General features: G+C 42.8%; 1 protein-coding gene and 1 pseudogene across 1 annotated transcript in view; both read left to right on the forward strand.

Moving 5' to 3' along the window:
* Positions 1–16,343, forward strand: part of LOC126254722 (homeobox protein SIX5-like) — a 178,350-nt gene that overhangs the window by 8,828 nt on the left and 153,179 nt on the right. Inside the window, exon 2 of the mRNA XM_049955337.1 lies at positions 8,310–8,636. Within this exon, the coding sequence (XP_049811294.1) occupies positions 8,310–8,636 (327 nt within the window). The remainder of the gene's footprint in view (positions 1–8,309; positions 8,637–16,343) is intronic.
* LOC126212007 (5S ribosomal RNA) lies at positions 13,142–13,259 on the forward strand (annotated as a pseudogene).

Below are 16,343 nucleotides of genomic sequence, written 5' to 3' on the forward strand. Positions count from 1 at the left end.
CGTACTGGACTGAAAACGAGAGAGCAGTTAAACCTGCATGGAGGACTGGTTGCGACCCCGGACTCCTGCTTTTGATGGACGTTGCTCGTGTCGCCTCCACCGTCTCCGGTCGCCTTCACTTCTCGTCAGTAACGAAACCGAAACTGTGCTCAAGTCAAAATACCTGCAATATTTTTTCCTCCAGGAGTGTTGGTCGTACAACAAATAATAATAGATGTAGCTGAAAATGTAGATTCCGCGTTCCTAAAGATCATAAAGTTATTCGACGCTTTGCCACATCGTACATCAGGATAGCCTCAGAGGTGTGTCTACATAGATGAACTAGTGGCTCGAAAAATGTTTGACTAATAGACTCCATTACATTGTAATGGACGGAAGATGTAACATAATCGCTATTGCCCTCAGTACGCATGAATGCTTTATCAGAAATGTTCAGTATCAGTTTCAGACTGCTTGATGGTAACGCCTTTGTCTGCAGCAATGTATCGTCGCTATACAGCCCTGAGGAAATGTAGAACGGCTTGAGCAGTACTTCCATCTGCTGTACTGATTCATACCAGCTCACTCGAAATGTGGATGAATGGAAATAACACTCATAACAAAAAGAACAGACTCCAACTACTAGATTAGATCTGGAGTCGGTCACTTCGTTTAAATATCTAGATACAACACTACACAGCGACGTAAAATGGGACGAACAGCAGTAACAAGAGAAATGGAAGACTTTCATTTATGAAAAATATCCTGTGGAAATGTAAAGGAAGCCCAACAAGACGCCAGGGTGACTAACTCTGGAATATTTTTCTCATGTTGAGAGCCTTTATTAAGCAGATATAACGGCAGACATAGACCAAATACAGAAATACACTACAAGGATCACAACAGACCAGTGCAGCCTATATCAATGCATAAAAAGGTGTTCGGGGAGCTTAAGTGGGAATCTTCCGAGGAAAAGAGACGTTAATTTCGTGCAGTTCTGCTGGATAAATATAGTGAATCGCTGTTCGCAGAAGATTGTGCGACATTTATGCTGCTTCCGTTGTATCCCTGACTTAGGGACCATGAGAACAAGATAGGAGAGGATGCGACCCTTAAAGAGGCATAATCATTCAATGCTGAATTTTGGGGCATAAAAACACTAATACGTTGAGATCTGCAGAGTATAGTGGGTTGCATAGTGTAAGGGGCAAGGCTCCTCATTTGACTTTCGACATAATATACATATTTGTGACCTCTTTTCACCTATACAACTACAAACTAGAGGCTCATGGAAGAAAGACCCACGTGTTTTCGGCACGCCATTTATCATCGAGATAGAGGCATTAACGCTCCTTTTTAAAGGAAAACTATGATATTTTTTAGCGTCATAATAACAGATCTCTGTTTCACGAATTTAGCGATACATCTTTTTTGTGCGTTTGACAAGAAATTTCGAAGTAAAAATACACTGAATGCTTTGTACTGCTGTTGCGGCCGTTTACGTGTCCACCCCGAAGTTTATTTCACTCTCCGAGGAATCTTGCTGCACCAGGCTGTGATGCTAACTCATACACGAGCGGGAGACTTTAAGAAGATTTAAGCCTTTTTGTTTCAAAGAGAATATTGTATCGATGAAAGTCTTTCAGCCTGTCAGCCTTATGAAATATGTCCTGTTTAGAGCACGAAGGTTTCTGTTTCAGAGTGACGTACACATTTTGTTTTTATTGACTCGGCACCTTAGCTTCCGTGGAGAGGGGAGAAAACTTCCAGACAGACAACCAAACGGCCTCAAGAACAACACAAAAAATCTCCGTATTCAATGAATTTGTACACTTACAAAATAATTGTCACTGAACTTAACTCACACAGATCTGCTGTTCTGGAAGGGGGAAAAAAAACATCTTTCCGTGAAAAATAACCTGCATCTCGGCGATCAATGAAGTTGCTAAAATGTGTTGCCTCGTATTCCATGAGCCCTTGGTTCGTAATCGTCTAGATCAAAAGCGATTATAGATATTTTTAACGACTGAAAAATTATTTGATGTGAAAAAATTCGGCACATCATCCTTCACACTGGGTGGGATCAGGCCAGGGAAACTTGAACCAACTAAAATTTTTAAAACAACCACAGGTCGGATATCCATCGTTGTTTCCGTTGACTTGTCAAAGCTAGACGTATTTTAAGTTTATATCTGTAGCTGGCAACGTTTCACGCATATTTTCTGTGACATTCATTGGGAAAAGCTTGAGTATTAAATCAATTACGGCAAAAGTAGCGCAATGCCATTAATTTCTTAAGATAGTAGGCTGTACTGCAAAACCTGTAGGGTGCAAAATTGTTAACATTAAATCTAAAGGTCACTTGTTTTAATTTTTGCTGTTGTACAGGGAGCATGAATGAGCGTTTATTATAACAAGTACACTGGCTCAGTAAGTTGCAATGAACACAGCGGTGAAAAAGAAAACAAATTAAATTTTGATCAATCGTTTTTCCTCAAATGACTTTTTTTACAGAAAATGCTCGAAAAACCTGTCTGCAACATTGCTACAAATTTGATTTCGTCGATGAAATCCATGGTGCACAATCTTGAAAATTCGTGGCATGTTGAGAATAATTGTCGCGGTCTCAAAACTTCTTGTGACCAGCCAGCTCCTCACAGGTTTTGACTCCCGCGGGCTCGCCGTTCAGTGGCTGCTGTTCTGCGGCTATGTCTCTGGAACGATGACTCCCGGACCTGTGAATATTTGGAAAATTTTGCTTGATTCGACGTCTCTTACCCCTGCTCTGGTGTTATCAGACAGTTTTTCTCCGCCCTGTATGGAGATGGAAGAATATGAATGGAGGTAGGAAGCAATACGATATTGCAGTGCGTCTATTATTATTCCGAATTACGATGCAATGTTTCTCTGGACATGCATGCATATCCAATGGAACAGGCACTGAGGTGACTACACAGTGTTATGAAATACATTAAATGTATTCGCAGTTGCGAATATGGAAAACCATGAGCTGTACAATTGAATGATAACAATGAAAATATGTGCCGGACTAGGACTCGAACGCCGAGCGGTAAATCTAGGTTCGAGACCCGGTCCGGCACAAATTTTCGTTCTCGTTATTCCATTGTACAGCTGAGCGGGAAATCCGGATTCGAGTCCTGGTACGGCACAGATTTTCATTGTTGTCGTTGCATTCTGCAGCTCATGGTTGTCCATATGCGCAATTGCAAATACATTTCATGTATTGGGAGGAAATGGAGAGAAGGCAGTAACAAGCTGTACATTTGTGGCGGTCTGCGGGCTGCATACTCAACAGGCGAGAGTAATGTAACTGATGATGATAAACAGAAAACCGAAATTCTAAACCTAGCTTTAAAAAACTCGTTTACGATAGAGAACTGCAGCACCATTCCCCCTTTCAATTATCGAACAAACGAAAGGATGGCTGACATAGTGTTTAGTGTATCTGGGATTGTAAAACAGTTAAGATCCTTAGACGCCAGAAAGGCATCCGGCCCAGACGGTATCCCCGTAAGATTTTATGTTGACTATGCTACAAATATAGCACCATTCGTATACGTCATCTATCAGAGATCATTGGAACGGCGGAAAGTTCCACGGGACTGGAAGAAGGCCCAGGTCGTAGCAATGTATAAAAAGGGTAGAAAATCGGATGCACATAATTACTGGCCAATTTCACTGACATCGTTTTGTTGTAGAATCATGGAACATATTTTTCAGACATAATGACCTTTCTAGACTCTGCTCATCTGCAGAAACCAGCACGGTTTTAGGAAACAGCGGTCATGCGAGACACAGCTGGCCATCTTTGTGCATGATATACAACAGGCTCTAGATACCGGCTCCCAGGTTAATGCCATATTTCTCGACTTTCGAAAGGCGTTCGACTCAGTTCCGCACTGCCGCTTGCTACAAAAAGTGCGCGCTTACGGTCTGTCCAATGACATATGCGGTTGGATAGAAAGTTTTCTAACAGACAGGGAGCAGTTTGTCGTCCTGAACGGGGTAACTTCAACAGAAACAAGAGTAACTTCAGGTGTGCCCCAGGCCAGCGTAATAGGTCCTCTGCTTTTTACGATTTACATAAACGATCTGGTTGATGGTATTGACAGCGGCCTTAGACTGTTTGCCGATGATGCTGTAGTCTACAGGAAAGTAGTATCACACGAAAGTTGTGAACAAATCAGGATTTGCAGAAAATAAATGCGTGGTGTAATGACTGGCAGTTATCTCTGAATATTAGTAAGTGTAACCTACTGCGTATAAAAAGGCGAATATCTCCATTATTGTATGAGTACGAAATAAATGATCAGTCTTTGGAAGCGGTAACATCAGTCAAGTATCTGGGTGTGACTATTCGAAATTATCTCAAATGGAATGATCAGATTACACAAGTAACGGGGAAGGCGAACTCTGGATTGCGGTTTATTGGTAGAATCCTGAAGCGATGCAGTCCTTCAACAAAGGAAATAGTTTACAGTTTACAATACGTTAGTTCGTCCAGTTCAGAGTATTGTATGGGACCCTTACCAGTTGGGTCTGATTCAAGAGATTGAGAAGGTCCAAAGAAGAGCGGCAAGATTCGTGACTGGTACATTTAGCCATCGCGAGAGCGTTACAAATCTCATAGAAAGTTTGAAGTGGGACACACTTTCTGATAGACGACGCGCTAAACAGAAGGGGCTGCTCACTAAATTCCGAAATCTGATCTTCACCGAGGATGTAGAGCATATATTATTACCCCCAACTTTCAAATCGCGTAATGGTCAAAGATAAGGGAAATAAGAGCTCGTACTGAGGCGTTCAGACAGTTGTTTTTCCCTCGCGCGATCCGCGAGTGGAACAGAGGGGGGGAAATATGACTTTGGCGCGAATTGTGCCCTCCGCCACACACCGCTTGGTGGCTAGCGGTATATATATGTAGAGGTAGGTGTAGATTGTCTTGGAAAGGCATATCTTCGCCTTTCCTTCCAGGTCTGCCGTACAGTTTTCGTTTGTCTATATGTGCCACTAGTTGTTCCATTCATCATTGGATCACTTGTACATGTCATGGTATTACAGTTTAAGAATGGAAAAAAGATAATTCACTTATAAAGCCATTTACATACTTACAGTTCTAGTATGACAATGACAGGAAAGGTAGTCGGCCTTGGCCGGAATTTGCCTGAAGTAATTTAGGAAAACCACGAAAAACCAAAAATTAAGATGGCTGGATGAAGATCGGAGACTCCTCCCCTCTCCCCTTCTTCCTCCCCCACCCCCCTATGCAATGCATAAACACAATTTTGCAAAACAAATGGTTCAAATGGCTCTGAGCACTATGGGACTTAACATCGATGGTCATCAGTCCCCTAGAACTTAGAACTACTTAAACCTAACTAAGCTAAGGACATCACACAACACCCAGTCATCACGAGGCAGAGAAAAATCCCTGACCCCGCCGGGAATCGAACCTGGGAACCCGGGCGTGGGAAGCGAGAACGCTACCGCACGACCACGAGCTGCGGACATACAATTTTGCAAAGAATTTACTTAACAGTATAAAGACCTAGTGCTACACTGTTCAATCATTTCTCAATATTGATCACCACGGGCACTACACGTTCCATACACCCTTATTTCATAATGTAACAACACTCATGTTATCAGTTAGTATGAAGACCATGGCGATGTTCTTTGATTTCCATTTGATGTACTGAAACTTCGCATTTACTTATCTGAAAAATTGCGTCAGTACCCCTCCACATGAGACAGATGCAGAGCTTCGAAAGAGGATGAGGTATTAGTATTATCTGTGGCACAGTTTGGTGTGAGGTTTTTCAGAAAAGAAAAAAGAATTAGTGCGAAAGATTGGTGATGTGGAAAAATTTTCAATCTGCCGCTAATGCTGTAGTAGTTTTAGTCGTAGTAGTAGTAGTTTTATTCATCCTTGAATCATTTTTATATGGTTACTGCAGATAATTTATATATAAAGTAATTTACGTATTTAGATGTTTAGTTTGAGAAGCACAGGGGAGGTAGTCGGACGTGGAAGGTAGGAGAAGAGGTACTGGTGGAAATGAAGCTGTTGAGGGCGGGTCGTGAGTCGTTGTTGGGTAGCTCTATCTGTGACGCAGCTCGGAAGGAATGAAAGTTGATAGCGCAACAGAGTGAACGAACACTTAATGCGCATCTTCGTGAGCAAGTAAATTTTACCCACTATCTGTTCATGAAGATTATTTCACTTCAAAATGAGAACAGCAGCCGTGTTTGTTTTAAAAAAGGAGACTCGCTGGTTTAAAAGAGACATCTTGTTTGTTCTGGAAGAGGAGTCTTCGTTTTCTTAGAAGATTAGATTTTGTTTGTCTTGCTTAGAAGGGAAGTCTTGTTTCTTTCAGCAGATTTGCCCCATTAGGACAGTAGCCTAGTTGGTTTCAGAAGAGAAGCCTGGTTTCTTTCAAAATGTGAAACTTATTTGCTTAAGAAGATAAGGCCGTTTTGTTTTAGCAGAGGTACCTTATTTGTTTAGAGGGAGGAGTAATTGACGACATTAGGTGTGTGTTTGTTCCAGAAGAGTCGGTGTATTTGTTGTAAATGGTTCAAATGGCTTTGAGCACTATGGGACTTAACATCTGAGGTCATCAGTCCCCTAGAACTTAGAACTACTTAAAGCTAACTAACCTAAGGACATCATACACATCCATGCCCGAGGCAGGATTCGAACCTGCGACTGTAGCAGTCGCGCGGTTCCGGACTGAAGCGCCTAGAACCGCTCGGCCACACCGTCCGGCTATTTGTTGTAAACGAGGGACCTTGTTGTCTCAGATGACAAGTCTTGGTTGTTCTAGAAGAGGAACCTTGTTGTTTCAGTAAAGGTATCCTGATGATTCCATCATGCTTCAGACGTGCCTCCGGGCAGTATTATACCTTCTTTCGATATTTCGGATGATGACATAACAGCCATCCTCAAGGTGAAACGCAGGCAAAATTTAAACCACACGACACAATATCGTGGAGTAAATGCCCGCACGTTAGACATAAGACGGATGCGTACGGTTATCAGCCGAATTATCGGAAGGAGAAATATCACTGTCCCAGATGCACGCACGAAAGATGATGGAATATTCTTTCTACTGGGAGAACTTCAAGAAACACGTGATATCTTGATTGTTTTGGAAGACAAGCTTTGGAAACTAAAAGGGTCAGTAGAGCACTTGTCCGCGAAATACAAAGTTCGTAGGTTCGTGTGCCGGTGGGCGCACAGCTTGAATCTGCCGAGGTATTTCAAATCAGCGCATACACCACTGCAAAGTGAAAACTCATGGTGGAGGTAGTAGTTATGAAATGACCACAAAGACAAAATGGAGAGAAGTCTTCCGAAGTAAGAGTGATTTCGGGTGTGCCGCAGTGGAGTGTCGTAGGACCGTTGCTATTCACAATATACAGAAATTACCTTGTGGATGACATCGGAAGTTCACTGAGGCTTTTTGGGGATGATGCTTAGTATATCGAGAGGTTGTAACAATGGAAAAAATTACTGAAATGCAGGAGGATCTGCAACGAATTGACGCATGGTGCAGGGAATGGCAATTGAATCTGAATGTAGACAAGTGTAATGTGCTGCGAATACATAGAAAGAAAGATCCTTTATCATTTAGTTACAATATAGCAGGTCAGCAACTGGAAGCAGTTAATTCCATAAATTATCTTGGAGTACGCATTAGGAGTGATTTAAAATGGAATTATCATATAAAGTTGATCGTCGGTAAAGCAGATGCCAGACAGATTCATTTGAAGAATCCTAAGGAAATGAAATTCGAAAACAAAGGAAGTAGGTTACAGTACACTTGTTCGCCCACTGCTTGAATACTGCTTAGCAGTGTGGGATCCGTACCAGATAGGGTGGATAGAAGAGATAGAGAAGATCCAACGGACAGCAGCGCGCTTCGTTACAGGATCATTTAGTAATCGCGAAAGCGTTACGGAGATGATAGATAAACTCCAGTGGAAGACTCTGCAGGAGAGACGCCCAGTAGCTCGGTACGGACTTTTGTTGAAGTTTCGAGAACATACCTTCACCGAGGAGTCAAGCAGTATATTGCTCCATCGTACGTATATCTCGCGAAGAGACCACGAGGATAAAATCAGAGAGATGAGAGCCCACACAGAGGCATACGGACAATCTTTCTTTCCACGAACAATACGAGACTGGAATAGAAGGGAGAACCGATATAGGTACTCAAAGTACTCTCTGCCATACACCGTCAGGTGGCTAGCGGAGTATGGATGTAGATGTAGATGTAGAAGTGAACGCTTCCGCCGTGCCGCAGGCGGGCGACATCGCGCGGCTGGAGCGCTTCCTGCGGCTGCTGTCGCCGGCGGGGCTGATCCGCGGCCACGAGTCGGTGCTGCGCGCGCGCGCCGCCGTCGCCTTCCAGCGCGGCCACTACCACGAGCTGTACGCCATCCTCGAGTCGCAGCCGTTCAGCGCGCGCCACCACGCGCACCTGCAGCAGCTGTGGTTCGCCGCGCACTACCGCGAGGCGGAGCGCGTGCGCGGCCGGCCGCTCGGCGCCGTCGACAAGTACCGCCTGCGCAAGAAGTACCAGCTGCCCAGGACCATCTGGGATGGCGAGGAGACCGTCTACTGCTTCAAGGTAACGCTCCGCGCTGCTCGCCCTTACCTAGCCGCCCCCATCCGACACCAAGCTGAGCTCGAACCATACTGATTGTTGAATTGAGAAGTAGACGATCATGTAGGTCGCTGCTGGGAAAAGTATCTACATCTACGTGACTACTCTGCAATTCACATTTAAGTGCTTGGCAGAGGGTTCATCGAACCAAAATCATACTATCTCTCTACCATTCCACTCCCGAACAGCGCGCGGGAAAAACGAACACCTAAACCTTTCTGTTCGAGCTCTGATTTCTCTTATTTTATTTTGATGATCATTCCTACCTATGTAGGTTGGGCTCAACAAAATATTTTCGCATTCGGAAGAGAAAGTTGGTGACTGAAATTTCGTAAATAGATCTCGCCGCGACGAAAAACGTCTTTGCTTTAATTACTTCCAGCCCAGATCGCGTATCATATCTGCCACACTCTCTCCCCTATTACGTGATAATACAAAACGAGCTGCCCTTTTTTGCACCCTTTGGATGTCCTCCGTCAATCTCACCTGGTAAGGATCCCACACCGCGCAGCAATATTCTAACAGAGGACGAACGAGTGTAGTGTAAGCTGTCTCTTTAGTGGACTTGTTATATCTTCTAAGTGTCCTGCCAATGAAACGCAACCTTTGGTTCGCCTTCCCCACAATATTATCTATGTGGTCTTTCCAAATGAAGTTGTTCGTAATTTTAACACCCAGGTACTTAGTTGAATTGACAGCCTTGAAAATTGTACTATTTATCGAGTAATCGAATTACAACGGATTTCTTTTGGAACTCATGTGGATCACCACACACTTTTCGTTATTTAGCGTCAACTGCCACCTGCCACACCATACAGCAATCTTTTCTAAATCGCTTTGCAACTGATACTGGTCTTCGGTTGGCCTTACTAGACGGTAAATTACAGCATCATCTGCGAACAACCTAAGAGAACTGCTCAGATTGTCACCCAGGTCATTTATATAGATCAGGAACAGCAGAGGTCCCAGGACGCTTCCCTGGGGAACACCTGATATCACTTCAGTTTTACTCGATGATTTGCGGTCTATTACTACGAACTGCGACCTTCCTGACAGGAAATCACGAATCCAGTCACACAACTGAAACGATACCCCATAGGCCCGGAGCTTGATTAGAAGTCGCTTGTGAGGAACGGTGTCAAAAGCTTTCCGGAAATCCAGAAATACGGATTCAACCTGAGATCCCCTGTCGATAGCGGCCATTACTTCGTGCGAATAAAGAGCTACCTGCATTGCACAAGAACGATGTTTTCTGAAACCATGCTGATTACGTATCAATAGATCGTTCCCTTCGAGGTGATTCATAATGTTTGAATATAGTATATGCTCCAAAACCCTACTGCAAACCGACGTCAATGATATAGGTCTGTAGTTCGATGGATTACTCCTACTACCCTTCTTAAACACTGGTGCGACCTGCGCAATTTTCCAATCTGTAGCTACAGATCTATCGGTGAGCGAGCGGTTGTATATGATTGCTAAGTAGGGAGCTATTGTATCAGCGTAATTTGAAAGGAACTTAATCGGTATACAATCTGGACCTGAAGACTTGCCCGTATCAAGCGATTTGAGATGCTTCGCAACCCCTAAAGTATCTACTTCTAAGAAACTCATGCTAGCAGCTATTCGTGTTTCAAATTCTGGAATATTCCATTCGTCTTCCCTGGTGAAGGAATTTCGGAAAACTGCGTTCAATAACTCCGCTTTAGCGGCACAGTCGTCGGTAACAGTATAATCGGCACTGCGCAGCGAAGGTATTGACTGCGTCTTGCCGGTTGTGTACTTTACATACTACCAGAATTTCTTCGGATTTTCTACCAAATTTCGAGACAATGTTTCGTTGTGGAACCTATTAAAGGCATCTCGCATTGAATTCCGTGCCAAATTTCGCGCGTCTGTAAATTTTAGCCAATCTTCGGGATTTCGCGTTCTTCTGAACTTCGCATGCTTTTTCCGTTGCCTCTGCAACACCGTTCGGACCTGTTTTGTGTACCATGGGAGATCAGTTCCATCTCTTACCAATTTATGAGGTATGAATCTCTCAATTGCTGTTGCTACTATATCTTTGAATTTGAGCCACATCTCGTCTACATTTGCATAGTTAGTTCGGAAGGAATGGAGATTGTCTCTTAGGAAGGCTTCTAGTGACACTTTATCCGCTTTTTTAAATCTGGCATGTAAACTGCTCACAAAACTCAGAGCTTTAGAAGACCACGTCTTCCCCGGTAAAATGACGCGCCAGTTATACTACTCACCTCACTGTCGTGCTATAATACATGTGTAACTGATAAGAGGGCTATTTGGAAAGTAACGTCCAGTCGGGCGCGAAATGGAAACCACTGTAGAAATAAAAAATGTTTCATTTGTAACAGTTCGCTACAACTTCCAGCTACTTAACTACATAGTCGTCGTTCCGACTTCGACTTCTGTCGTAGCGTTGTACCAACTTTCCTATGCCATCGTCATAGAAGGCAGCCAATTCTCTACGCTGGTCTGGAGTTCGTTGCCTGTGCCAAAAGGCTTTCTTCTTAGCCAGCAGTTCATGTTAGCAGAGATGAACCTCAGGGGGAGGCAGTTACAGGCTGTATCGTGGGTGATCAAAATCGCTGCAGGAGCATCTACATTGCCCCTGCAGAGTGCGGCCGATTATTTTCGTGTATAACGAAACGTATGACAGGTATATTAAGTGGGTTGCATAGCTCCAGGCGAAATCTTTCACCAGGGCCTGATACTGGCGGCAGACACAACTTTCTAGCCATTTTTACATTCTCACTATGAGCTCAGGACTGAAAAGAGTGACATGCCGCGATCGATAGGCCTACTAGAGACACTGCCCAACACATCTTTTTCAAAGCTTCATCAGATTTTCACTGTGATTTCCATTTCGCCCCCAATCGGACCCTACTTTCCAAAAACCCTTCATATATACCAAAAAAGTGTTGTGTTCATAATTTTGTAATTTAAGCAATGGGAAAGGGAGACACGATACGTGTAAGTAGACAGAGAAAAAATACTCTTATTTGATCATCATTTTTTCCCTTTTCATTCGTTCCATATGCGTTTCTCTTCCTTTATTTAATAAGCTTATTCTGGTAATGACAGGCTGGAACTTCAAAACTTGATATAAAGAACATATAAGAAGCTGGAAGTACGAAAACAGCCAATCTACCTTTGCTGAAAGCCTGATAAAACATGGAGCAGCACATGTAAATTATTAGAGTGAACAGTTACAACAAAAACTCATAACATTAAAGGAAAACTGTCATATATAAACAGCTCTTGCAGCGAAAAAGCAAGTAACTAATGACCAAATCAACATAAGCAGTGACTCACTGATCACGTTATCCACTAAAACAATAACAAAAAGAAATGTGAAACATAACCAGACTAATTAAGACACACATGCACACAGAGATAACACATTCACACTTCTTTTTAAAAGAAAACACTCTCATTAGCAATGACTCGTTCACACGTAGCAAACCACACACACAAAACAAATTAAAATATCAAACCACAGACAAAACATAAGCAAAAGACGAAAGATACACACACTACATACTTAAACACACACATGTTAAATACACAGCGAAAAGTGCAAGCGAAGCGTTGCAATAAATGTGGGTGAAAAAAAAAAAAGCACCGGAAGTCGGCCATCTGGAGATCTGGAGATGGGGACCGAATGAACACAACTCCAGGGTCACGAACGCGAACTAGCAACATTGGAAATCGTCAGTAACACCAAACATAATTTAACATCACCAAACTTGTGCCACAAAAGTTGTTTATGTTCTGAAAAAACAAGAGAAAACACGAGGAAACTAACATAGTAACATATTTGTAACTTCTACATGATGTATTTATTACATGTATAAAAACAAATGTGTTACAGACGCTTCATAAATAAAAGAAGCGAAACGATTATGGCAATAAAAAGACTGCCTTTCATTTAGTTGCAAAGACGGAACGTATTTCCAAACTATTGTTTGACATTACTACATAAAAAATCGTAAGTTTTATATAGGGCGTCTATAAATAGTTCATCCCTTTTGAAAATTCTATGTTTTTCAGAGTATTACGTGTACAAGTGTGATTGATGTATCAATAGAAACATAGATTCTGCGAATTTGTATTGTGCCCACCAGTTGGCGTTACGAGTGCAGTACCTTGACAAAATGGAGACAAAGCAAGGAACATGTGGAATATGCGAGATGTTTATCTGTTACGACAGTGTAGCTCGCATTCACAGGAATTATGGAAAAAACCGCCACGTAAACGGAGCATTGTGCGGTGATACCGACAATTTAGTGGTAATAGTTGTCTGTGTTTACAGAGAAGTGCTCCTGGACCAAGTGTGCCAGATGCAACCGCGAAGAGGGTGAGAGTGAGTTTCCTACGTAGTCCTAAAAGAAAACGGCAATTCCGCAGCATACTGTGTAGAAGATTTTGTGATGGCGGTTACATTTCAAGCCAACGGCCGTGCCGCAGTGGTAACACCGATTCCCGCCAGATCACCGAAGTTAAGCGCTGTCGGGCTGGGCTAGCACTTGGATGGGTGACCATGCGGTCTACCGAGCGCTGTTGGCAAGCGGGTTGCACTCAGCCCTTGTGAGGCAAACTGGGGAGCTACTTGATTGAGAAGCAGCGGCTCCGGTCTCGTAAACTAACATACGGTCGGGAGAGCGGTATGCTGACCACATGCCGCTCCATATCCGCATCCAGTTACGCCTGTGGGCTGAGGATGACACGGCGGCCGGTCGGTACCGTTGGGCCTTCAAAGGCCTGTTCGGAGGGAGTTTAATTTAGGTTACATTTCAAACAGTTCAGTCTGTCCTCCTTGGAGCAGCGTGTTCGTCGCCACCTAAACTCCGAATTCTGCAGCGCTGGATTGGATGCAGTGATGATGATGTAGTTCTGTTCCGTTGCCCCCCCCCCTCCCCCCTCCTGTGGCCTTGTGACTTTCTCCTTTTAGGGTACAATAAGGACCGTGTTTACATATCCCCCTGCGAATAATATTGGAACAGCTCAGAGAACGCATCAGTGCTGCTATGATGGCCATTGACAGACTGTTTCTACATAAGAATGGAACTAATTTGCCTACCGATTGGACGTGTGTCGTGTGACCAGAGCGGCACTCACAGAAAATTTTTAGAGGGTGAAATGAAAACTCGGTGAGTTTACGGTTCTATTCACGAACAAATAATATTTGTACATGTAACACTTTGGATAATGCAGAGCTTTGAAAACGTATGAATCATGTATAGCAGCCCCGCATTTTTCGACTTTCCAATTATAGTAACACCACAAGACGATCATTCCAAGACAGGAGAAGCACCGATATAGATATTTGTACTTTACAAAGAGAATAAATTCCCGAAATGCGTCAAGCAGTGCATTCAGAAACGTATTGTGTTTTGTGTACTGAACTGGGGACCTAGAAACGCCGGAGAGGTTTCGTCCCGCCGTAGCCCGCAATGGTCCACAAACCCACAACAGGTCACAGCAGTCCACCCATCCCACCGCCGCCCCACACCAAACCCAGGACTACTGTGCGGTTCGGTCTCCCAAATGCGAGTCCAGTGTGCTAACCACTGCGCCACTTCGCTCGGTAATGAATGAGACTAACAGGTTCCTGACCCTTACGTTACCATGCACTTCTCTTCTTTTTTAGAGTAACTGCAAACACATCAGTGAAGTCTTATTTGTTCTACAGTTGCTAAGACATTTTAATAGAATGAGAAATCTTTCTCAAGCGATTTTCTTTCATTTCTTCCAATAACCCCCTCATCACGTGATGTCCAATGGTACTTTATGCTTCCTATCGCATTTCTATCATTTAACTTCAGTCTTCTGTATAACAGCCTCTTTCTGTACTTCATCTATCATAACTCCTACTTCTGCTTCGATAACTTACTCAGTATTTCTTCTACCATAAAATTCTCCGATGTAAGGCTTCCATATTTTAAGTGAGTTCCCCGATTTTAACGTACTTTCCATTAAACTTTTGTTTTACAGACAATTAAAGAGATACTTTCCCCCTCCATTTTAAATGTTCTGTCTGCTGAAATATTGACTTGTCTTTCACTTTCCTGAAACGACATTGATTCTCATATACCATCTTTATCGTTCATTTCAATCAATGAATCTGCTCTTATCCGAATTTTTCCGGCAATTATTTATTCTTTCGCAACATTATACTATAAAACCCTGTATACTTTTCACCCTTTGTCCATACTTTGGTTTTCATTCTACATGTTTTCATCTAAAGATTTCGTTACTGTGCAACTGTATTTCAAAACCCATCTTCGCTTTTTCGTAATGTGTTTGTAAACAGTTTCAGTTATACTTCATACTTTACAATAAGAAAGTCTGGGCTAATGAAGAGACTAAAGTCAGTCTGATACCAACTAACTGTTACGGAACTCTGTAGCAAGAAGAGCTTTGTTTTCCTCTATTTAAACTGTGCACTTTTATTTACAAGTCAAGCTGTTGACTAAAATCAAATAATATCCTTATTGTGACATTTCTTTTTTTATCATTAGGTCTTCACTATTTTCTCTTCGCATCGTTCAAAATTCAAAATGTTCAAATGTGTGTGAAATCTTATGGGACTTAACTAAGGTCATCAGTCCCTAAGCTTACACACTACTTAACCTAAATTATCGTAAGGACAAACACACACACCCATGCCCGAGGGAGGACTCGAATCTCCGCCGGGACCAATCACATCGTTCACCGAAAACTTCAAATTCAAATGGTTCAAATGGCTCTGAGCACTATGGGACTCAACTGCCGTGGTCATCAGTCCCCTAGAACTTAGAATTACTTAAACCTAACTAACCTAAGGACATCACACACATCCATGCCCGAGGCAGGATTCGAACCTGCGACCGTAGCAGTCGCACGGTTCCGGACTGCGCGCCTAGAACCGCGAGACCACCGCGGCCGGCCCGAAAACTTCATTGAAGACTTCCCACCTTATGTATTTCCATATACAAATCACAATATTTTACATTATAAGTGCATACTGACACATGCACTTTAATGTTAGATTATCCACTGAGCACTTATCATTTTTATGCACATCGGGCGATTATTTACAAATCTCAGTTAGGTTATATAGTTCATTTCCATTACAGTAATTAATTACAGCAATTTACCACCTGGAAAAAAATTATATTCTTTCATGTGTTTCAGTATGTATTTATGTATAATTATTTCTCTTAATGTTCAATCTGCAGCGATCCATTTACAATTCCAGTTTATGAAGTTGTTATCAACTCAGGATTTTGATATTCTAGGATTCCGTAATAAAGCTGTTACGCGTACTAATTTTTTCCCTTGTTTATGGCTGTACTTCGAGCATTTCTCTGCTGGAGATCCGAAAGGGGGAGTAACTGGGTACCTTTTGCTTCTAGAGGAACAATAATTATAGAGTTCACTGAACATAGTCATTGCATCGGTAATAAACTGTGCGTTGTACCATTCTCCTTCGGTTTTCACGTCGTAGTGTATCGCTCTATTACAGCAAACGACTGACACTGTTGCCGTTCCACTGATTCATATGTTACTTGTTGCTGGTGAGAGGTGCTTGATTCCCCTCTTACCGTCCATATCTGCGAGGTCTTCCCTGCTCCGCCACGTATGCATGCGCTCATTGGGGTTAGCACA

The sequence above is a fragment of the Schistocerca nitens genome, chromosome 1, assembly GCF_023898315.1.
Source record: "Schistocerca nitens isolate TAMUIC-IGC-003100 chromosome 1, iqSchNite1.1, whole genome shotgun sequence".
NCBI classification, from domain to species: domain Eukaryota; kingdom Metazoa; phylum Arthropoda; class Insecta; order Orthoptera; family Acrididae; genus Schistocerca; species Schistocerca nitens.